Consider the following 25,963-nt stretch of genomic DNA (forward strand, 5'->3'; position numbering starts at 1 on the left):
GGAAGATTGTATTGTTCAGTGCAAATTATATGTTGGTCTCTCTTGATCAGGCAATGAAGTAAATCAATTAGTTTCAAAACCTCATAAAAACAAAACAAACTAGTATGTTGTGGCCATCACAAAACTTTCTTCTATATTTTTCTTTTTTTTTTTCTGATCCCCTTTTTTTTCTGCTTGATGAGGAAGCAATATTCTCAACAAAAACAAAATTACACATGCAAAAACTATTGCAAAAGCAAAGCAAAGAGCGAAAATTGAAAGTTATTTTAAAAGCCTTGCTTGAATTAATTACAAATATTTTATTTGTTAACAAACATAAGATGGCAACAGTTAAAAATTTTAAATCATTGAGGTAATATTTCCGATCATTTCCATACAATTAAAATCACGAGAAATATGCACACGACAATCTGTTACGATGTATCTTTCTTATTGTTGCATAATTAAAGCTATTTTTATTCGCAAAAAAAAAAAAAAAAAAAAAATCAACACCTCTTGGAGCGATTGGCGTCAAAATTGAACCAAAGCCTGTTTACATATGGATTCACATATATTCCAAATTTCAACCAGAACGTAGCATTACTTCTTGAGATAGGGCACTCACAATGGAAAAAAAGAACGGATGATTGCGATACCCCCTTTTTAGCTGTTGACACCAAAATAAAATCAGCTCTTATACCCACTAAGGGCTACTTGCCGATAAATTCTTCTTTCATTCCGTTCATTATTTCTTGAGATACAGCAGTCACAATTGACGACAAAAAACGTTCTATAGCTCAATCCCCGTTTGAGTTATTGACACCAAAATTGAATCAGCACCTGTTCCTGTTAATGGCAACATATGGGCCAAATTTTGTTTGATTCCACCAGTTACTTCCTGAGGAATAGCAAGCATGCGTAACTCAAAAAACGTCCCATTGCTCCACCCCCCCTTGGAGGAATTCGCGCCAAAAACCAATGGGCACAAGTTCACATAGCGGCACATATGTGTACCACAAATTTTGTTCAATTTCATGCAGTAGTTTTTGCTGTAGAGCGGCCACAAAAAACTGGACACACACAGACGTGACACACACACACACAGAGACAGACAGACATTTTCCAAAAATAGTCGGAATGGACTCAGCACACCTCAAAACGTTCGAATCCGTCAAAATTCGAAATTTGGAAATTTGCACGAATTTCATACTTTCTTCTATATATTAGATATAGAAGAAAGTAAAAATGATGTATACCATTAAATTTTAAATTAAAAAGTACACGCATCATATTTGCTTAAGATAATTTTTTTTAACCCGAACAAGGTCGGCACGGGCTGTTTGTTAACCATAATAATGATCTATAATGATACAATTCCTCATCACCTTCTGTACAAATGAACTTTTTATCTATTGAATTATATTATTTACAAACATTTGGATGGGGCAGGGAGGGGGGGGGGGGAGGAAGGGAATGACAAGCAAGCATGTAACTAGCGATCTTACAGAGTAACTTTAACTGAAAAATAAGTTTTCTGCCAATTAACAGGTGAAAACTGGCTGAATATAAATAATCAGTTAAGTGACTGATGAATCAGTGCATTCCTAGTTAAGACCTTTTAGATACAGTTTTTACAGTAAACATCTTAGCACATAGTCATTTACAAAAGTTTTCACATAACCAGTTTAAACAGAATTCATTTTTATATAAGGTACTACATGACAAGAAGATATAGTTTAGAGGCCATGTGGGAGTAACCCCCCCCCCCCCGGCAGCCCTTGTTTTTAACACATATTTCCAACCCTAATATGGTACTTATACATGCTTATATATACTTTTCATAGCATGAAAAGTTTATTTTGCCTGCATAATTTTAACCCTTTTTTATCATCATTAATTTGTGATGGTTATTTGTAATATTTACCTTTATTTCTTAAGCTTTTAGAATTTTTCATCAAAATATTTTTTAGCACTTATTGGATCCTCTGTGTAGTGATGTTGAAACAGAACTCCGACTCCACTGTCACTATCACCTACAGCTTGATGACCGTAATCCTTTTAAAGTTGGTTTGAAAAATTATTCTCACATTCTCAAACTTTCCTCCATCAGACTTTTTGATCGTTTCATCAATATCAAATGTAAGTAGTCATAAGTTCCTCAAACTTACTGACTTATAATATTTATTTTCAATCAATTTTTCCAATGATTCTATTGTTAATTTATAGAACAATTAATTTTCATATTGAGTCTGAATTACATTCAAAATTTAAATTTGTAAATGAAAGTAGTTAATTTTGTAGTGCATTCTTCAATCTTAATGAAAACTTTCAAATAGTTTAAGTGCTCTTGTTGACTAAATTTCATTTATTAATTGTTAATCAAACTATTGCTTTGTACAATCATGGAGATGACATGAATTAGTGATCATCTGAAACCAGACATTCTCAATCCATTAATTAACATGAATTAATCAATAATTGAAATTGATTTCAATTGGCAAATGTTTTAAAATGTATGTGTGATACAATGTAAATCTCAACATATGAGGAAATTGGTTTTTATTCTTTTTGTCTGGACATTATATATTGTAAAAAAAATATTTTTCTTTACTTTAACTTCACTTTTTTCTTAAAGCATTAAAATGTATTCATTTCCATAGCTTTTGTAGAACATTACTTGGAGAAAATTTTTTACAACTTAACTACAGTCGCTTTACATGATTGGAAGACGTATGGAGAAATGAGAAATTTAGCAAAACACAAATATGGACTAACTACAGTTGAAGCTCATTTACCTAGTCAAACTCTTGAACAGGTTAGATTTTTTTTCATATAGTTATGTTAAATTTGTCTTTGTTTGCATTAAGTTATACTTTAGTGGTTATCTATAAAGATTAATACAGTCGAGCCTCCTTATATCGAACTTTCACATATCAAAATTTTCTATATATCGAAATCTCAGCAAATTTCAATGTTAATTACATAGAAAAATTGTTTCTATATATCAAAAAAATCTCTATATATCGAAATTTTTTGCGAGACATTTGTACATTTTTTTTCCACTTTAGACTGTTTGTCTCATGAAAAATGAAGGTTAGGGGAGAAAATTATGTTTACTAAAGGTTGCTAAGAATCTCATAAGAAATCTGGGTTTGAGGAGTGTGTAGATAGGTCTTTGTTCCGCTTTGGAGTTCTTAAATTCCCTCATGTTTATTTCAAATCTTAGTTGTAACCAGTAACACTGTAAAATCAGTTTCAAGTTATTCCTTTTGTCTGTTGCTTATCATTCCTAGTCTTTTTAGCTGCAGTAAAAATCATTCAAGTTAAGTAGATTGATTTTTTACTTTCATCTCGATTACATTGTCAAAACGAAAATCCCCTCATGTTGCGAATCAAGTTGAAATACCGAAGAATGAAGATGTATGAAGGCGCAAAAATGTAATTCCTGTAATTTTTTAATTATTAACTTTCATTTAATCCAATGCTCGTATAAATTAGAAATTGGGTTTCATGCACGAGAATTAGCTTTAATTTTAATGTTTAGGAGATTTTTATGATAAAATAAGATCGTTTCTATATATCGAAATTTCTATATATCAAATTTTGTCCCGCCAATTTTCTACTTCGATATATGGAGGTCCAACTGTATAAGGAAAACATTTGCATTCAATCTTTGAAAGGGAAAGAAAAGCATAATTTCATTTCAAGGAAGAAATTTAAAATTTATGCTATTTATATTATCTTAATTTATTAAGATAAATAAATATTTTTGTGCTGAAAAGTAAAGTAATTAATAACTTCCAAAAGCAAAAAATGCAGATTGCTGCAGAAACATGTGTACAAGGAACGCCTTTTTCAATGCAAAAGAAATGAGCATATGGATGAAAAGACATCCGACGTCCGATCATTTCTTTTGCATTGAAAAAGGAGTTCCTTGTAACGGCAAAACTCGTGTCTGTTGTAATCTGCAATTTGTGCTTTTTAACCTTAATTTCTTACATGGTTAATTATTCAATTTGTCAAAAGTCTATACTTGCTTGTCTTGCACCATGCATGAAAGTCAAAATGATCTCTTGAGTGCAAAATTTTTTTAATAAACTGCTTAAATAGAAAGTTAAGTATGAAATGCATGTTGTGTGTGTGAAAATGTGTTTAATTCCTTTTTCAAACAATATTAGTTATGTTATTTTAAATTTAGAGATTTTTCTCACAAATCCATTGTACTAATAAAATAGCACTTAGCTTATTTCAATGTGTAACACATGGCAAATGCATTTATGCTAAAAAATGAATGTACATCTTTGTAGATTTCTAACTCAGAATTTTTAATATATTTTAGCTAATGATTCTTTATGAAATTTAATTTAGAATTTATCTGTTCTAACTGAATAAAAGTAGGTATGCCATTCTTATCAAATCTAAATGTTAGATTAATAAGAATAAAACATTAGAAATTTCCAAAAATTATCAAATCGTGTAGTCTTGTTAAACTATTTGTTAGGCTCACATTGCTCAATGTCAAAATATTTGAAGCTCTTTTTTTTCCTCTTTCTCTCTTTTTATTAGACTCGAAAGTGAGTAAACATATTTCGAAGTTTTGAATATGTAACTGCAATACTGGCCAAAAGTAATTAAAATTTTAGGAATCCAGCATTTTTCCAGGAAGAAACTAAAAAAATAGTTTCAGTTAAACTCACTCATTTTTTTTAAAGTATGATGTAGTGTAGTATGATGATACAATCTTTGCCAACAATTTTTGTTCTTCATCTTTAAATAATGTTAGATTCTTCAAACTTGCAATACCAGTATTGCTGTTAAAATCAAAACTTAAATATGGATTTCTTGCTTTGCAGACTTAAAAAAATCTAAACACCTTCAAATATTTTTATATTGAGAAATATGACGCAATTACGAGAAGATTTGATGGTTTTCAGTAGACCAAGTTATTCCTTAGGCCAATAGGAACAGGATAATTTTAGAGCATATGTTATAGTGAAAAAAAGGTACATATTATGATTAGGGAAATACAGTACATTCCATTCTTGACTATAATACATTTGATTTATTTTAATGTAAAAACATATCAAAGAAGAATAAAATGTATTTTAGCTATTATTCTCTATTTATTTTACAAAATTTGTACTGTTATGTATTACATACTAATGGCAGGTCCTTTGACCTTAAACTTTAAATAGGGTATTTCTGTATTTATGGCTTTACAAATTGGGCCAAATTAAACACAATCATGGCTGATTTCCACCATTGGTATATGCCATAAGTAATTGCTGAAAGTCTTAGCTGTAAAGAAATAATGTGTAATATTTTCTGTTCCATTGTCTTTTGCTTTTCTCCTCTTTATTGGGCAAAGTTGCATTTTCATTTAAGATGTTTAAATGCTCAATCTAATTTTTTTTAATCATTAATTTCTTTTAGGGCTTAGATGTGCTGGAAATAATGCGAAATATTCATCTTTTTGTGTCAAATTATCTCTACAATTTGAATAATCAGGTATGATATATACTGCTGAAAAACGAGAAAAGAACAACAGAAAAGATGCAAAAGAATTTTATACAGTATAGTAATGTGATACATAAGAAGTAATAAGTCAAAATGTGTGGCAAAAAGAGTAGCAATTGGTAATAAATGTGTCAAAATTTATGTCAAAATCTCGCATTTTCAATTGTTTTATTGTTGACGGTTTAGGAGGGTCATGACCTCATGACCCTCCTCTTGTATCCGCCCCTGGACACTGATGCCATGGCGACCCACCTTCGTTACCCAGTGCTTATTTTTCGGGACACTGCTGTCTTATTAATGCATGCCACTTCATTGTTGAGTCCAAAACATTCCTCATGTAAGAATTCTTTTGGCTATCTCTGCCTTATTGTAAAATTATCAATCTTCCTATCCTATCTCTTACGTTTCTTGTACGACTTTTCGGGTTTGCTGATTTCTTCGCAAAGTCAATCACACATCTCAGGTGTCAAGTCATTGTAACTTCTATTGGTTTGTCAAAATTGTTACACAAGTGAATGACCAATTACTTTCACTACATTCAAGGTCTTTTAATCATGGATTATAATTTTTATCTTGATCATCAAGGGCCCCCATAAAATTGTAGGGGGGGGGGGGCTCAGATATTTTCCCCATGTTTTAGCAGGGTATTTTCTAAATGGAAACCGATTTCAGGACAGATTAGAGTCATTACAATTTATCATTTTTAATAACTTATTCATTGATGGCTGAAGAATAAATGTTTTAACATTTTTGCAAAGAAAAGAGTACCAAAAGCAAGAAAGTTCTAATTTCAAGGGGGGGGGGGGGCTCGAGCCCCCCCCCCCCCTGCCTCCTCTTATGGGTGCCCTTGTTGACCATGTGTTGTAGCATATGAAAATTTCAGGGCGGATGTTTCTTCTGATTTTTGAGGTTGTCATTATTAAAATATGACTATACCTTTAGAATGCAGTGTAATATTTGTGCACAAAAAAGAGGTGTAGGACCCTGATATATTTTTGAAATTGAAGTCTCCTAAACGCCGGTTTAGACTGTTTTAGATCATTCTAATGGAATGATAACACTCTTATTGTACTATCTAGATCTGTACTAGAAACAATTAACATCATTTCTACGTTTACTAAACCCAATTAAAAAAGGGAAAGCTTGTTCAGATGTGTGACATTTCCTACTTGGAGTTATTTTTTCATTTTCTGACAGAGAAGAAAGAAAATAACTTTTTCTTACATTTGACAATACTGTCCTAATATTTTTCATCTTTTATTATGTTGCTAAGTTTACCTTAAAATTTGTTTTGTTCGTTTTCCACAAGATCTGAAATGTGCAGAGAAAAAAGAAAGAGGAGTGAATGGTTCTGAAAAATGTTCTTAAAATTGAAATAGAAAAAGAACAAATTCGAATTTTTGAAAAATCGCTTTGAGGTCCCTGTGCTACAAACTAACTTTCTGCCAAATTTCATGAAAATCGGCCGAACGGTCTAGGCGCTATGCGCTTCACAGAGATCCAGAAATCCAGACAGAGGGTCTTTCAACTTAATTAATAGTAAAGATAGATAGTTAAGTAATAACCATTAGGTTGTATAAAATATTGTTTGTTTTTACTTATTCTTTTATACTTAGTTTTATACTTTCAATCTTTCAGTTTCACAAAATGTTACTACATAAAGAAATGCTAGATTTTTCATACCTTGTTTAAAAGCCAAGACTTTCCTAAAATTAAATTGTTAAAAGACTGCACACATATTTCTTTCTTTCTTTTCTTTTTTATATATTTTTTAGAATCATTTTCATACTGCTGAAGTATTTTTTAAGTATGAATAAAATGCAAACATAGAAATAAACTAGATGATGTGACAGTATACAAAAATCATTAAAATGTGATTTCCTTTAAAAACATTTTGTTTTAGATATTTGTGGAACGCTTAAGTAATAACAAGCATCTGAACACCATAAACATTCGCCATATTGCTAATTCTATTCGGACTCATGGAATTGGTGTAATGAATACTACTGTGAGTTTCTTTTACTGTACAGAGTATCTTATTAGTATCAAGTTTAAAACAATTTGAATAATTCTCTTTACGTTATCTTTGTTTGCAGGTGAATTTTGTGTACCAATTCTTACGAAAGAAATTCCAAATATTTTCTCAGTTTTTGTATGATGAGCATATCAAATCTAGATTAATAAAGGTAATGTATACTATATGGCTATTTGAACACTTTTGAGAGAAAAAAAAATGTTTCAGTTTGTATTTTGTGATGGTGAAATCTCAAACTAAACATGTTCTTGGAAATAAGTTATTTTCTCAAGTATTAATTTAATTTGTCTCCTTCTTTGTTAGAAGTACCATATTAAAAAAAAAAAAAAAAACTCATCTCTGATTTAGCAAAACTAGCCTTAATTTTTTCTGCCTGTTTACAGATTGGAATCCCTGATTTATATGGTTTAAATGTATATGTTGTATGAACTTAAGTACTAATGTTCATTTCTCTCTTTAAAATTTAAAAAAAAAAAAAAAAAAAAAAAATCAACCACAATAGTTTTTTTATTTATTGCAATAAACAGAACATTTTTCACTTCTTTATTTATAATGTAGAAAATGTTTAGATGTTCTTCATTTAAATAGTACTTTGATGGTTGCAGATAAAAATTGTTAACAATTATGTGTTCTAGGCCGTATAATTTGTTTTATGACAAACTATTTAAGCTAAAATGGTTAGACTTGTTACTTTTCCATGTAATCTCTTTTATTATATTATGATCACTTCAAGTGAGTTTTTGGAAACCTGTTCGAAGGATAAAAAGGAAAACTCTAATTTTGCAATGGCATGATTGCAGAATGTCCACAACTGTGCCTACTTTGTTTGAAACCGTCACCAGCTCACCTGAGCGCAAATTATTTTCAGTACATATCGCACATTGAAAATTACTGAAGCACATGAAAACACTGCTATTTTTGTTATTTAAAAACTCTGCTCATTTGGGCTAATTTCATTTGGTATCTGATATATGTAAGAGTATATACGCATGTGTAATACATATAGCCTCTTCCACTCATCTTGATGAAGATTTTCATTTATCTCAAAAATCAAATAGTTTCTCAAAATTCTTATGAAAATTTAATTTTAAAATATCATTTTAGTGCAATACTGTGCTGTACTGTGCAACTCTTTTAGTTTGGTATTGCTGGTTCCTCATCAGCAATTGGAAATAATGAAGTACAAATGAATTGAAATTGATCAATCTCATTGATCGTTTGTATAGTTCTGTTGAATAAGTAAGATCTGAATTAATTACCTGTCAGATTTACTTTTCCATTTTTTAAGGGTAATATATTTCCTACTTAAGTGCAAATTAAGTTTGAAAGTGGAGGGGACCAAACTGGCAGTGAAGCAATTCAATTACTGCATGAGGCATTTCCTGGTTTTGTACTCTCTTGTTTCGATGATCAGAATTGGCACCCTAGATTGTGTGATTTAACATCGTTAGATTTCTTCTTAAGGGGTTTATTTGAAATCAAAGGGTTATTTCAACTAGCCCACAACCACTCGTGCATTATCGTGTTGCAATATCAAGCGCCAATAACAGTAACTGCTTGACCAGCCTCAACTTTTATTATACTGAAAAAAAAAGTAATGTCAAAGAAATTGTGAAAGGAAGTCTGGCGGGCCTGCATCTAGGAGAGCCCATAGCACCTACAACCTTGAAATTTGATACAAAATTACTTCAAGCCCCAGGGGTTGATATCTGGGTTTTTTTTATTTTAAATTTTAAATTAATTTTTTTCATTAATTTTTTAAGCTAAAATTTCATTTAAATTGCCTTTTAAAGGGATGAAAAAATTTCCCACACCTTTTAACATTCTAAAGATTTTTTTCTGCGTAAAATAAAGCTTGTTCTAACTTACTCATTTAATTAAAACAGCATATATAAGGATTTCTATTTTAAAGGAAAATCCTGTGCTCAACTCAATTGAAGCCTTTAGCTAAGGAGCAAAATATATTACTAGAGACCACAAATTTGAAAGTGACTTTTTAAAAGTACAAAACTGCCGTTTTGCAAAATGCTCAGGAGGCCCTTAGTACAAGTTAGTTTAAAACTCGGAAAAGGGGTGCTTTTTGTTCCAAACGGAACTTGAAGCGTGATTTTAATCTGATTCTTTTTAATTGACGATTTAAATCTTTGCGACTCAAATAAGATTGCAAAGCAATCTCCTGGTGAGCAGCAGTGAGCAGGAGGTGGAGCCCCATAGTTTTTGAAATAATTGTTCAATAATGAAAATGTGTTATTGTGTATCGTACAATGCTTCATTTTTAATAACCCTAAACTCTTAGCTGTCAAATTTTTGCAATGTGATCAGATTTTGTCTGAGTAATGTAATTAATTAAACTTTTTTTTTTTGGAATGATACAGGATCTTAGATTTTTCAAAGAGAATAAAGCACAGTGTGGACAAAAGGTAAATATCTTCATAAACATTCCTCAGATATTAGGATTGATTTTTCAAAATGTATTAATACTGAAAATTCATCAATGCATTTTATCTAGTATCCATTTGACAGAGCTGAAAAGTTTCATAGGGGTATTCGCAAGTTGGGCCTAACTAATGATGGTCAAAGCTATTTAGATCAATTTCGTCTTTTAATCAGCCAAATTGGTAAGCATAGTCAGTATTTATTTGCTCATTTATTTTGCTTAAAGTAAATTTTTTAGTTAGATCCTGAAGTTTTAATTCTAGAAACTCTTTATCGAATATTGCTAACTTTTTTATCCTTTATTTAACTTGGGGGAAATTTAATGTTTTTAAAGTTAAAAACCTGTTTATTAAATTCTTATTTCTTTGTCTTTACATGTTACTTAAAAGATTGTGAAGTTAAATTCAGTATGTTTTTATTTGAAATACATTTTTTATAAAAGTCGGAACATTTTTCATTACGATACTAATTACTATTACAGTTCATGTAGTAAACATTTTTTTTTTTTTTGAAGACGAAATATTTGGTTTTTTTTTTTTTTTTCAAAATTATAAAATGATTACACGCAAATGTTTTTGCATAGTTTTAAGGAAAAACCTAGCATGTTGAACCTTTTTTTTTTTTTTGTAAATAATTCAGATTTGTGCTTAGACCCCAACTCTCCAATCTCATATTGCTCCTCTTAAAAATATTAACTAGTTCCCTCTTTTTTTCCTGCTGATTTTAAGGTTCTGGTGTACAGTCGAGTCCCAACTTACGCGAGGGATGCGTTCCAAGACTCCTTGCGGAAGTCAAAATTTCGCGTTATGGAAAAATGTATGCATAAACATTTTTTAGAAACATACCAAATTTTTTAGACATTTGTAAGCAAACCTCAAACTGCTTTAAAGCATTCCTCAACTATACATTACAGTTTCTTACATAAAAAACTCAACTTTTACTGTATTTAAAAAAGTTGTTTTATTCAACATAAAATAGTTAAAATGCACAAAAAGAATGATTGATAAAATAAAACAACATGGTAATACAGTATGTAGTAAATGCTGCACTATAATAGTACTGTACAGTAGATACAGTAATAATATTTATGAGTTAAAAAATGAAGGTGATGAAGATTTATGCTGCATAGTCAGATCGTTATTTTTTATTAAATTTTAAAATACGGTTGCTTCACCTTTTCTTTTATAACGTTTCCATTCATGGCAACAAGCTCCTCTTCCCAATCTCTTTAATCCACAATGCAAAAGCAGCTTCCATTTTCATATACTTTACTCAGACTCTGCAAGCTTTAACATTGATACTAAGTTCTGAACTTATATGGGTAGCATTTAGTTTTGACTTTTAACTGTACGTATGAAAGATTCACTCATACTCATTGCGTTGCTACCGTCAAGGTTTGGTAGTTGTCTACGCATGTTGAGAATCTTAATCTTCTTTTTATTGTCAGAAACTTTATTTTTTTCCCCATCTTCATAAACTTTAGATGAAACAGCTCACTAAGGTGCCTTTATATTTCATCAACTTTAATGTTTAGAATGTAAAAAGAGAAAGCTGCTGCGCAATTTTTTTTATGCACTAACAACGTGATGCCTAGACTAGTTTGATGTGGGAACTTTCAATGGTCAGTGTGATGCTAATGGGATGTAATAACATTCACAAAGTATATATTTAGTTGTCAATAACAAAGCCACTACTTCCTTCTAAAGAAATTCGTGTTGTGGACGAGGAATTCGCTCGCGTTAGCTCTAAAATTCGTTACTCGTGGAAAATTCGCATTATAGCCAAGGCTGTGGAGTCGCAGTCGAAGAGTCGGAGTCGGACTGATTTTGTGGTGAAGGAGTCAGAGTCGTTGGAAAACATGCCGACTCCGACTCCGTTCTTCTTTTTTTCTTTCCTTTCTACTGACTCTCTCGTCCCCTAGTTTGCTTGCTTTTCAACTTAACTAATAGCAACTGTCAGCAAATGGTTTTGTTGACTAACATTTTCAAGTAATCACTTTAAAATAAAAATAGAAATATGCTGTTTTGTTCGATCTTAGTTATAAAATAGTTAAAGAGACGTAACAAATTAGTAAGTCGAGGTCCGTAGCTAAGGTTGAAACTTTTAAGGGTGATCGGCAAATTCAAAGAAGTTCTGGCACAAAAGCACGAATCCAAAAGAAGCGATGACATAATCTATTGTTTTTTTCTTTATTAATACTATTTCTATAATCTTGGTTCTCACTAAAAAATATGGAACAAAATAAGTGTAAATGATTTCTTGATTACAACACACTATAATTGCAGTTAATCTTAAAATCTTCATACTAAGGTTAATTCTAAAGCAGTCAATAAAATTGAAATTATAAATTTAGCGAAGACGAAATATAGGTATAGTAAAAGCTATTCGTACAAAATTCGTATACCGCCGCATTTTGTGTAAAAATAGCTCCTGACGTATATCTGCCCTATTTTCGTTGACATTTTATTGATGAAACATACTTTAAAATATATTTGCGAAAATTTTCAGAATTAAAGTATTTATATTTTTTATAAACTCTGAAATTAACTTTGGGTGTCATCTACCAGATAGGTGTCAACCGGGGTAAACCACCCATTCTCAAAAATTTAGATTTAGAAAAAAAGCTTTTTTTCTCTCAAGATACAGCTTTCAAAAATTGAAAGCACACGATTTGATCAATATCTATTTGTTAAACATTAAAGGGGGGCAAATTACAGGTAATCCTTTTCAATTTTTTTAAAAGGGATTTTTAAGTCATCTCACTTTTTAACTCGTAACTATTGGAAAATTTAATTTTTAACTTGAATTTCTGACATACTAACATTGTATGCGTCTTGGGTTTACAATAAAAAACAAAATTTGAAATTTTCATGAAAAGAAATTAATATTTCAGTCTCTGTTTAGAGGTTTTCCCCCTTCCCCTGAAGGGAGAGAGTGAATTGAAAAAATACAATTTAAAAAAAAATCCGGAGTTGGAGTCGGGTGTTTCAAAATCCCGGAGCCGGAGTCGGCCATTTTCCTTCCAACTCTGCAGCCCTGGTTATAGCCATTTCGCGTAAGTTGAATCGGGTTATAGTGGGAGTCGACTGTACTTATGTAAATAATCTTTTTTCCCTCACTTTTATACTTTAACCAAAAATTTTTTTTTTTTTTTTTGTAATATTAAACTTAAATTGTAGCTTTTCAATGACATTCCAAAATTTCCAATTTCGTATTGAAAATTGCATGGTTTCAAACTAAAAGCTCATATTACTGAGAATGAAGCATAAAATAATGATTAAAGAAGAATATCATTTCAGGAAATGCAATGGGGTTTGTCAGAATGATCCGTTCTGGTGGGATACATTGCTGCAGTAATGCTATTCGTTTCATTCCTGATCTGGATGATATTATTTGTTTTGAAGACTTGTGCAAAGATGAAAATTTATCGGCTGAAGCTGTTTCTGGAGCCAAAAAGTTAGATTCTGTTATTAATAATTTGAGTAAAAATTTCTCAGAAGGAACTGAATATTTTAAAGTAAGTATACTTCTCCATCATTACTCTCGCTATTATTATTATTATTATTATTTATTTATTTTTTTTATCTTGCTTTTGACTTTCTTTTTTTTTTTTCTATTCTAAAGTTATTGGTTGATGCTTTTGCTCCAGCTTTTCAAGACCCGAAAAATGGCCATATGAAAAATTTCTTTGTCATTATTCCTCCATTGGTATGAATTTTCTTCTAAATAATTAATTTTTATTTAAAAAAACTTTTAAAATATTGAAATTTATTTAACGTTATTGAATGATGATTTCATGTTGGGAATGATGTGTTAAATCTCATCTTGAACAATCATATTAAAGTTATCTGCTTTACTCCTTTGTTATGTTCTTGAAATTCTATTTTTCAAAGTTTTAGTAGTATTAGATAAATAAATTTTCATCTTTCTGTAAGAATTTAAAAAGGTACAATAACATGGTGTGCACTGTATAGCAAAAATTCAGATCTTCAATTACGCAAAGTCAAATTTAGATAAAAACTGGAAGACATCATATATTAAGGAAAAAAAACCACTTTGAATAGATCAAGGAATTTGTTTAAAATTTGTTACTAATTTAGACAATCAATAAGACTTAACTTTTCATTAATTCACTTTACTTTTTGTATTGCAGTACATTTTTAACAACTCAGCAATCAATAACACACTGAATTCATAAAACATGGCCACACCCTGGCAGGATGTGAAACCTGTTGCTCACACATTTCCGTTTATTAGGAATTATCAAACTCAGCCACTTTTTGGTCCAAATTTAGCCGAGTTTTAGGATTGACTTATGAAAAGATCTCGTTTATAAAAAGCAAGGTCTGGCAATGCAGGACTTAAAAAAATGGCCATTGCAATTCCAAGTTGATTGTGAATGCCAGTGCATTGTAATCTAGTTCAACTGTGACAAGTGAGAAATTTAAGGGAATGACATTATTATTTTGGGGTTATGTTGTACACTGGTTTAGGTTATACATTATTTTTTTTATGCGTAACCGTAACACATTTATGTTAAAATAAAAGTCCATGCTTTTTTTTAATAAGGATAGGTAACTAGAAAATACGTTTTAACTTTCAAAAACTTTCACCTCAAAGAAATTTTAAAGCCAAAAAACTTTAAAATAAAATCTAAAATATTTTTTAGATCAAAAGACTATTTCTATAAACTTGGATTGTACTATAGAGTATGAAATAAACTAAGTTGATTTCTTGATTGCAACACCCAAAAATTGAAGTTGATCTTAATATATGTATGCTTATGTTAATTCTAAAGCAGCCAATAAATTTAAAATTTAAATTTTGAGAAAAACAATATAGGCAGTATAGTAAAAGCTATCAAATTCTGAGAATTTTTTTTTTGTAAATAAAAAATATTCTAGGTTCAAAGGCTAAAAAAATGATATCCACTTTTTCCCTTTTAGAAGCCATTTTACAAAACAAGTTGTGTATGCAGCGCAAAAATTAAATAACCTATTTGCTATAAACAACAAATTAAAAGATTGATACTCTACAAAAACTACAAGCAACATTTAACTGTATATTTTTAAGTGTAAAGATGTAAGCATAAAACAAAAAGATATGTTTTACAATTTTTTTAAATATAATACTAATGTTGGCTATTACTAAATAAAAGGAAATGTGAGCACTAATAGAAGCTTTAGTTTGTTTATTGGTCAAACAATTTCTGTTGCCTGACACAAGTATTTTTCAATGAATTTGGAATTATATAAGGTCATATACCTAAAACGAACCCTTTACCAAAAAAAGAAAAAAAAAAAACCATGAACTTAAAAACTGACCATTTCTTAAAAACGTGAGGAATCGTTGTCTTTGTTAGTTTTTTCGAAATATTCGATCCGAAGTGAACAACGGAAAAAACTTTTTTTGCTCAAAATCAAGGCCTTGCTTACTAGAGATTCAAGAAGGGCTCAAACAGTATTATGAAGCTTGTTGTCATAGCTCAATATTATTTTAAACAAAAAAGTGACTGAGACTTGATTCTTTGGTAGCCCTTTTCAATGAAATGGTCGCACTAAAATGTTTTTTTTTTTTTTTCAGACCATAAATTTTGTTGAGCAGTCTATTTCCAGCAAAGAAAAACTATCCAGAAAGAATAAAGTTGGTGCTGCTTTCACAGATGATGGCTTTGCTATGGGTAAGCTAGTTTTCTGAATTGATCCTGATATGTTTAAAATTTTATATGTTGTTCAAATTAATTTTACCTGATTTGATTGTCAAGTTTTTGAGCAAATTTTCTTTCTGAATTTATTTGGTTAAATTGGAGGGAGTATTTTATTTCTTGTGGTTATAAAATATTAAAGTGAAAAGGTTTGAGCAAAGTGTTTTGCATTTTAACACTAGAAAGACGGAGGGGCCTGTGTGGCCCCTCGCGTAGTTTGTTGTTTAATAACTCGGATAATATCAAACGGAACTTAATGGAATTTTCTGACTTTTCATTATTTGACACTATTTGAATGCTTGTTTAATCATTTAATCATTCGCCTCATAATACTGTTAATATTGATCCTTATACCTATAAAGACGGAAGGGGCCACAGTGGCCCCTAAGCATTTTGACAATTAAAAAATTTTTTTTCCTTTCTCCTAATTGTTGTAGCATAAAAAAATGCCATTCACTCTAGTTTAACCTGTAACTTCCTCTTTATGCAACCGATTGGATATCCAAATGCTATAAACAGTACCGACTGCTTACCATCCTAACGGTGGCTGTTAGAAAGGAAAACTAATTCAACCTTTTGCCCAGTATAGAGAGAAAAACTAAAAATAATTAAGTACCAAGTTTTTATTTAGTCATGAAAGAAGGTGTATCAGGCATGTGGACTCCCTCAGGAAGAATTTTTAAAAGAATTCACTCCAAAAATGGGTAGGGGCCACACTGGCCCCTTCAGTCTTTCTAGGTATACAGAAAATGTCAGTCGTTCTAGTGTTAAAAATGAAGATTCAACCAATCAATGCTGAACACAGCAAATCTTCTTGCAGTGATATCTTGAAATCCTTTTGAAATAATTCTACCTAGATTACAATTTGTCTAAAATACTATTGACAATGTGTTTCCATCGTTTCAAGTATGCAGTATACAGTAAAACCTACCTACAATGATACTGTTGGGACCTTAAAAAAATATCATAATAGACAGGTTATCATTATAGGCAGTTTGATTATTCATGCCGACATTTTGCTGGGGCCAAAAAAAAAAAAATTGTTATGGACAGGTTATCATTATAGACAGTATCATTAAACACTGGTTTTACTGTACAAAGTTATTATAATTAAAGTTTCGGTCTCAAAACACTAAGTTTGAAACTACTGTTCGACCTGATATTTCTGATTTGACTATCAAACCATCGCAATACTGTAGAATGTGCCAATGACTTTCAAAATGTGCTGATAGATGGCGCTATCAGTGTTCATATTGCTGCTGTGAAGGTATGCAAATCACTAACACATGACATGCAGGGGCGGCAAATAGGGGGTTCAAGAGGGGTGGTCGCACCCCCAAATTTTTTGAGAGGAATGATAAAAAGTGAGCTAATTAAATTTACGTAAATCACCAATGTTCAAGAAAAACAAGCTTGCTGATTTTCCGTGATGGTGGATGAAACTCGACACATTTCCAGACAAGAGCAAGTGTTTTCCGTTTTTTAAATTATAAGAAATTCATCCAAGCCTTTACCGGCCTTTTCAAAATAGAAAGAACTGATGAAGAATTATGTTGATTTTAACTGAAGACGTAATTTCCTCATATGGGCTAAATATCTCGTTCTTGTGTGCTGTGCATAATGATGGTTATGAGAGGCCCGTGCATTGGTGTGGCTGCATGATTTTCGCTAGAAAATGCTTTGGTATTTTACATTCATTGTTATGCCCATACTTTAAATGCGTCTATTTAATGAGTGCTCATCAATTTCTTTAGCTTGAAACACGTTTCAGCTGCTCAATGCATAGTATGCTTTCATTGATACACTTTAAAAATACATACTATTTTTGAAAATAATATATCACATCAACAAATATCTTTTCTGTGGGCTCTTTAACTATGCAGTTTCCCCCCATATCATGATTGTTTGCTGTTAGCCAATATGTGTTTTGTTCCATACTGAGGTAATTCGTATTTAAGAAAGTTGACCCCCCAAATGAAATGCTGAAATGCCGCCCCTGCATGACATGTGCAATAGATTTATAGAATCAGTACAGATACCTTCCGTTCTCAAGTAGAGCACACTGTTTTGAGCTTCCAGTTAGTAGCAGAGCTAGGTGGAAAGCTTATGGAACAGCTAATGTGTTAATCATCCGTTATGTTTCTGTTTCATGAAGTTTCTGTTTTTCTCTTTTCACTATCACTTTTTTAATGTAAATACAAAAATCTTGTCTTTTCAATGAGAAATGTTTTGTGAACCCTTGGAATTTGTTGTACCCTTTTGGCTAACAACATAGCGTTTTGAAATTGTAACTTAAATTATAACTACCCTGTATAACCAAGGGGTTAAAAGTTATAACCATTTGCACCTTGAATAAACAATTATAACGTTTAAACTAAAAATTCACAAAATTAACAATTTTTTTCAGTAATTGAAAGAAAGTGTTCTAAATTCTGATTGCATGAATTTCAGTGAAATGAATTTTCTTAATAAAAAAACTTTTACCGAATTTTTTCACTTCATCATAAAATATAGGTCGAACTGTTTGTCCAGAGAATATCCAAATTTTGTGCAACACAATCCAAAATACTTTCTTCATAAATTTTAGACTTTCTCTTCCCTATTTACTTTAAGAGTAATCATCACTCCAGTTAAAAAAAGTTTGATTCTACAAATCTTTTCACATAGATAACTGATGCTATCAATTCAAACAATTCATTCTAGAAGTACTTTTGTATCCTTCAAAAACATGTTTTGATGCAGCTGCATCATTAGTTTGATGGTATAGGGGAAAGCATTGAAAACAACTTCCATTTATGTCTTGATAATGCTTTTATTTAACAGTACCTGGATGACCGAGCCTCGCTCCGCTTTAAAATATATATATATTTTTTTTGTCACCTCGTATTTTTCTAAGGTTTCACACTTTTTCAAATATACTTGAAAAGCATCACGTTAGCAAAATATTATTGTCATCGCCAGTTGTTGGATATGCTTCGGAGAAATGAGAGCTATACATTTATGCACTTCATCAGCAATATAATCATTTCAGCTATAAGAGGCCTACAACTGATTAAAAATCCCCCCCCCCCACACACACGGACATCCACCAATTAAACTCTGAGCTGGTTGCCTGTAAATATTTAACGCATGGTATTTCCAAAAAAGTAGTTTCTTAGACCAATCATGGCGACAGTAAATATGAAGAAAATGCTAGGATTGAAAATGCGCAGCAACCTTCTTATAACACTGAAGTACCAAACAAAGAAGATTCTGAATGCAATTAAATCAATATTTTGCTTTAAACTCTGTTACATTTTTGTTTACTTCGGCAAAATCGACTCTGAACCCATTACTTCCTTCTATTCTATGTTGTGATTCAGGATTTTAACCCAATCGAGATTTTCATTTGGAATAAGTACTTTTCGTGTAGTTGGTCACTTTGCGCCAAAAATGCTACCTACAGCATGCTATCCATAAAAACTGATGATCCACAAACCGCTCTAACAAGTTCAAAACAGTCTCAAAACATATGTTTCTTTTTTCTTTTTTTGAAATAAAATTTAGATGCGTGATTCAAAGAACATATAAAACTATTTGAAGTGAAAAAGAAAATAAATAAATGAAATAAAATAAGCCAGTAAAGCAATAGTTTCTCTCTTAAAAAAAGGGGGGAAAAAAGGCCTAACATCGACTTACATAATGCTTATGAATTTGTTTTTAGCAAAGTTTTATTGAAATGAGCCAAAATGGCTAATATCAGCCAAGCCTGGCAACCCTAATCAAGTTGGAAATTCTAAAGCGAGAAGAGACAAATTTTCATTGTTATGGTTGCAAATCGTCTTCCTTATGTGTCAATTCAGTTTTCTTCAAGGCTTAACTTATTTAGATAAAACATTAAAAACTGGTTTTTTGTAAAAAATGGCGTTTTTAGAGAAAAAACACTGACGTAGATGAACTTAGGATGCAAAACTACAATTAAACCCAAAATTTCATCAAAATCCTTAGAGCCGTTTCTGAGATAAGAAATATAAATAAACATACATATATATACATACTCACACACCCACAAGAATTGCTCGTTTAAAGATATAAGATAATGTTTAGCTTTTAAAGTAAATTTGCGTCAAGCATTTTTTTTTTTTTTGTTGATACTAATAGAATTTTGTGTGTCCTGTTCATTTTTTAAAACTAATTCTTTAACAATTTTTTGTTGAAAGTGATAGCATTTGGTGTGTCTTGTTCATTTTTTAAAAATTATTATTTTACTCTATTACTTCTTTTTACACAGTAAAGGAAGTACTGTATTTGTAAAAAAAATTTCACTCAAAAATCGACCTAAACTTCCATTTTGCTCCCCTCAAATGAATACTGATTTTTTTTCAACCCGACCACACGTGTATATATACCTAAGAACATATAGATACCCAAAATAGTCATTTTGAGGATCCTCAAGTTAATTACAACGAGTTTTCTGTGATGTTTGTATGTGTGTATGTATCTTGCATAACTCACAAAAACGATATGTCCTAGAAAATTAAAATTTGGTACGTAGACTCCTAGCGGGGTCTAGTTGTGCACCTCGCTTTTTGGTTGCATTCGGATGTTCCAAAAGAGGATCTTTTAGATATTTTTTGGGGGAAATCATTGCAAATTTCAATGCATACTCAAATGGTGTTATAATACGGCAAACACTTGGCGATATATCTCCAAGCTCTTAATCGGCAACTTGGCGACAAATTTGACTTTTTTTTTAATCTATTTTTTTTTTATAAATCTGTTTTAATTTTCTATTGGCGATATTTAGAGAGCTATCCATTGAATCACATTAAAATTGCCAATATTGGGAAAATTAATCTGTATAAAACGTTTTCTGTTTCGGTTCGCAACAAATTTGGGGTGAAAATATTTAAAGTGTTTCTTTGCTTACTCCAAGGCACTATTATCATGAAATTGGCGTAAAAGGAAGTCATGTGATGCACACATCAGTTCATTTATTTAGTATAATTAGTCATTTAACTTTTTTCATTTATGCTGTATTTACAGTCGAACCTCCATACATCGAACTTCCACATATCGAAATTTTCTATGTATCGAAATCCCAGCAAATTTCTATGTTTATTACATAGAAAAATTGTTTCTATATATCGAAAAAATCTCTGTATATCGAAATTTTTTCGAGACATTCGTAGATTTTTTTCCATTTTAGACTGTTGTCTCATGAAAAATGAAGGTTAGGGGAGAAAATTATGTTCACTAAAGGTTGCTACGAAACTCATAAGGAATCAGGGGTTGAGAGGGTGTCTAGATAGGTCGTTATTCCGTTCTGGAGTTCTTAAATTCCCACAAGTTTATTTCAAATCTTAGTTGCAACCAGTAACACTGTAAAATCAGTTTCTAGTTATCCCTTTTGTCTGTTGATTGTCATTCCTAGTCTTTTTAGATTCAATAAAAATCATTCAAGTTAAGTTAGACTGATATTTTACTTTTCTCTCGATTACATTGTGAAAAGAAAAATCCCAATGTTGCGGATAAAGTTGAAATACCGAAGAATGAAGATGTATGAAGGCGCAAAAATGTAATTCCTGTAATTTTTTAATTATTAACTTTCATTTAATCCGATGCTCGTATAAATTAGAAATTGGGTTTCATGCACGAAAATTAGCTTTAATTTTAATGTTTAGGAGATTTTTATGATAAAATAAGATCGTTTCTATATATCGAAATTTCTATATATCGAATTTTTCCTCGGCAATTTGCTACTTCGATATATGGAGGTCCGACTGTATTTACTTTTCAATTTTTAATGACTGTTTATTCCTGATTCTTATGTCTTCAAATATGTCCCATGCTGTTTGAGAAAAGAGAAGACACAGAACTAATTCAATTATTTAAAAGACTAATGTGATTAAAAAACTTGTTTCACCTTTCAACTGATTCTTCAACTCTTGTGTTTTTTGTTTAATGTTAAAATACATTTTGCATTTCATCACTTCTATACTATCAACATTTACACCCCCATTCAAATTCATGCACATCATTGCAGTTGTTGTTGTTGTAGTGCTGTTGTAATTATTGTCACATTTATTTAGTGTAACAGACATTATTTCTTTCCTCCCTAGGTGTTGCATATATTTTAAAGCTTCTGAATCTCTATCATGATTTTGATTCTCTTCACTGGTTTCAGTCTGTGAGAGAAAAGTACTTCAGGGATAGAGTAAATATTTTATTTTATTATGTTTGTCTCTTCGTGATTCAGATAATGTAAATGATTTGTTTGGAGTGTGATTATTTCATTTCAACTGAATAAGTGTTACTTAACAAAAACCTGCCATGTGGTATATTCCTCTTATAACAAATGTAATGAAATATTTGACCATGTTAAAGAAGGCGATTATTCTAAAAATAATGTTTGTATCTTTGTAGAATGTTGTATTTATTAGTAGTTAGTTATCTTAAATTTCTATTACAGTATAGGAACGTTTCATTCATGAACGAATTGGTCAAAAAGAACGAATCTTTCTTTAAAATGAACGTATCCGTTCGTTCACCTAAAAAATGAACGACCGTTCTTTCGAACGGTGAACAGTTTGGAACATTGTATTGATGCACCTGTGATTTTTTTTTTTTTAAATTATATTCCTCTTTAGATTTTTAACTCTCAATCAATCTCAATTTCCTTTTTCTCAGTGCAATACAATATATTCATTTCGAAATTTTTTACTGTCTGATGCCTTCATCATTTTTCTTGAGTCGTTGCTGTTAATTTGCAATTTTCGAATGTATCCATTTCAGTAATGTTTTGTGTAACTTGTTAGGGCTACAAATAAAATATTTGGTCTTTCCCCTTCCTGTCCCATGCTTTGAAAAAAAATTAATCTCATGCTTTCTGTCGCCAAATTTATTTCTAAAAATACATTTTGGGGTCATTCTACCCTCATGTGCAGGACAAAAAGACGCTTAAATTTTATTAAGATTTCGTCATATCTCTAATATTTTCATTAAACTGGGGTAAAATATTTTTATCTTTCTATTTGAAACAAAAATATTTCTGACACAGTAATAATTTTTATAAAGCTATTACTTTTTTTTTTTTCGAATTTATTTTACTTGCATGTGTTTTGTGCGGGACATCCAAACTCAACCTCTAGTAACTTGCTTATGAATTAGTTCATATTTTTTCTCTACGCATACAGTCTATTTCAATGGTTGGCGGTTAAAAACCGTAAAAGCCATATTCCTCCCCTCAAACCTGCCATGTAGGGGGCAGGGAATGAATTGCCCTTCCCCCGTTACCCTGTATTTTAAATACTAATCGTCCCCTATCGCCCATCACCAACTTATCGCCCCCTTTAAGTGTTAAATTTTCCGTTTGGGGGCTATCACCCCCAGGGCTGGAAACCAATGTTCTTAGTCATTGCAAAGTGTATTATCATACCAGTATTGTTAGTCCATGGAAGAAATATGTTGGAAGACACATATAGAAATATAAAAATTATTAAAGTTCAAAAAAGAGGGGGGGAGGGGCAAGTTGAGGTTCAAATGAAAACGTGGGTAACGCTGTCCATCCTCGACTACACTGGCTATCTAAATTTAATTTAAAGCAAATTTGTGGAATGCACCTGATGGAAATTAGTAGCAATAGCTAGTAATTCCTTCAATTCTATATTATTGATTTTAAAAAATGATGGTCATGGAGGGAACAGTCGTCCCCACCGCCCCCCAGTAAATCCTCCACTGGTTTAACATGCAACAAGAAGTTCCGTCTAGAACTATACGAGCCTACTTTCCCGTATACCCATACTACTTTCTAATACCTGATCAATATTCTCAAAAATAGTTAAAATTGCAAATGTTTTCAAACATATTTTTTAAATATTTTAAGCTAATTTCTAGGAATAAAATATTCCTCGCTCATCTAAAAAAAATTAGATGTGTAAAAAAAAATTAAAAAAAAGCAGCACCTTTTAAACAAAGCAGCTAACACACATTTTTCTTTAAAAAAAATTCTTTAACGGCTTTCAAAACGAAAAAATAATAATTAAAAATAATAAGCCCATTAAAATAAATACATCATATCAAAAAGAAAAAATCGTTTCTTTTTCCCCTGTTGTCAAAAATATTTTTTAGATGAATTAATGCATTTACCAAAATAAATAAAAATAAAATGTCAACTTAAAGAAATACTTTTCATTGTCAAAAAAAAAAAAAAAAAAGATCTGTTCATATCTTTATCTAGATAAATGACTTCGAGTTTATTCGCCGAAAACTGAATACCTAAATTGAAACTTTAGCGTGAACAGTTAAAAGCATCCCAAGCAGCACACAAGCGTTCAAAGCTCGTTCTATTACACGTTCTGAGCACACCATCCGGCACGTTCACATTATGTTCTCGCAGAACGGTCTAAAAAGCGTCTATGTGTCTCATCGATCGATGTCGTATAGCACGTCTAAATCTGGTGTTGTGCCACCGCTTTTGCACCAATTTTGAACGTGGAATATTACGTTACGTTTAAGTGCTAGGAAGACGTTTCATTTTGGTGTTTACAACACGATACTGAATATTCTGTTTTCACGGGTAAAATCTTCGCAATAATTGTGTTTTTAACCCTCCAAGTCGGCTTTTCTCATAAAAATCAGTTTTCAGCAAATTTCTTAAAATTTCGCACAGGTATCCTTTGATACTCCAGAATTCACATGGATAATTTTCACTCCCCTATGGGGGCGGAAGCCCTTAAAGAGAAATTTCCCATGTACAAAAACCCAGTTTATATTGTATCTTTGCCAAATTTGGCAAAGAAGACATTGAATGCTCAAGTCTTAACATAGGAAGTTTTCGTCCGCCCCCCCCAGGGGGGGGGGCGAAACCCCCATAGCTCATTTTCCTTTTTGCGAATCGATTTTACGCCCATATCGCTGCTAAATTTGCCACATAGATCCTTTGATACTTAAGAATTAACATAAGTGTTTTCGCTAACTTCAATGGAGGGGGGGGGGGGGCTCCCATAAAGGATTTTTCCTTCTATAAATGCAGTTTGCTTTGGATATTTGCCTATTTGGTTTATAGGTCCTTTGATGCTCAGGAACCCACAAAGGAGAGTAATCCCCCCCCCCCCCCATGGAGCGTAAAACCCTCAACCTTATATAAAATCCAGTTTATGTCAGATTTTTGCCAAGGTTGGTGCGTTTAGAGGGGTTACGGCTCTTTCAGCTCCATTCTTAGATGCGTTCTTGAATCATAATGTTCAGATTTTGTGCATTTTTTTTCGTAGATTTTTTTTTTCATCCTATTGTTTACAATATCTGTAAAATGTGTAGTGTATTCATTTTTGCCTGCATTCAGCAGACATGAATAATACACCTATGACTTCATAGATTCTGATGAAATGACTATTTGTAAAGGCTTTACTGCTATGCAATAAAGCTCCCTAGTACACTGGATAGCAGTGCTTTATGCAGCCACACCATAGGTTCACGGTTCGACTTCTGGGTTTAGGCAATGTGTATTACAACTGAACTTCAATAGTAACTTCCCATGAATACGTGAACAGAGTTTGAAAAAAACATTTTGCCATAGCTATTCAATTTGCTGTTTGATCAGCACATTGCTTTATTTTGAGTTTATATGTTGGTTAGGATTAACTGAGAATAAAATTTTGTGCAATGAAAGAGCAAATTAAATAGTTATGGAAAAAAAAAATCATATTCCGAACTCTACAATTGGACAAAATACTGTGAAATAGTCCTTAGAGAATTTTTTGATAAAACCCTTAGTTTCCTACTACCTCTCCTTTATTTTCTCTATAAAATGCAAGGAGGGGAATATGGGATACAGAGCCACAGTTAAGATGACTGAGCTTTTACAAAATGAACAAATTGGTGATTTGTTTTGAAAATTATAGTATATAAAGTAAGAACGTTGTATTTTATAATAAATCTGTTATTAAAACAGTATTTGTTACTTTTGGCAGTAAATTTGTGATTTTAAAAGAAAAGTGGAAAATGTTCACTTTTTTTTTTCATAGGGCAAAGTGAAAAAAATATTTTAGTAATGAATTATTTTCTATTCGATTATAAAAAATATTTTTGATCAAATAACTTCGTAAATAAAAGTCAGGATTGCAAAGCGAATAATTAAATATTAATTAATGTATGAAGAAAAATAAATAAAAAAGAGAGTGAATTAATAAGAAAATAAGTGAATGAATGAATAAATAATCGGATTACTAAATGAAGGAATGCAAATGAATTTATCAAGAAATGAATACGTTAGTGACTCAGTAAAGGATAGAGCGACTAAACGAAATAAACTA

General features: G+C 31.3%; 1 protein-coding gene across 1 annotated transcript in view; it reads left to right on the top strand.

The window, feature by feature from the left end:
* The window catches only part of LOC129228693 (WASH complex subunit 4-like), a 91,438-nt gene that overhangs the window by 40,853 nt on the left and 24,622 nt on the right, over positions 1 to 25,963 (top strand). Inside the window, exons 7-17 of the mRNA XM_054863377.1 lie at positions 1,950 to 2,118; positions 2,640 to 2,794; positions 5,413 to 5,487; positions 7,400 to 7,504; positions 7,593 to 7,682; positions 9,907 to 9,951; positions 10,041 to 10,149; positions 13,267 to 13,484; positions 13,592 to 13,675; positions 15,551 to 15,647; positions 21,773 to 21,867. Of these exons, the coding sequence (XP_054719352.1) occupies positions 1,950 to 2,118; positions 2,640 to 2,794; positions 5,413 to 5,487; positions 7,400 to 7,504; positions 7,593 to 7,682; positions 9,907 to 9,951; positions 10,041 to 10,149; positions 13,267 to 13,484; positions 13,592 to 13,675; positions 15,551 to 15,647; positions 21,773 to 21,867 (1,242 nt within the window). The remainder of the gene's footprint in view (positions 1 to 1,949; positions 2,119 to 2,639; positions 2,795 to 5,412; positions 5,488 to 7,399; positions 7,505 to 7,592; positions 7,683 to 9,906; positions 9,952 to 10,040; positions 10,150 to 13,266; positions 13,485 to 13,591; positions 13,676 to 15,550; positions 15,648 to 21,772; positions 21,868 to 25,963) is intronic.

This window comes from Uloborus diversus, chromosome 8 (assembly GCF_026930045.1).
Source record: "Uloborus diversus isolate 005 chromosome 8, Udiv.v.3.1, whole genome shotgun sequence".
Taxonomy (NCBI): Eukaryota; Metazoa; Arthropoda; class Arachnida; order Araneae; family Uloboridae; genus Uloborus; species Uloborus diversus.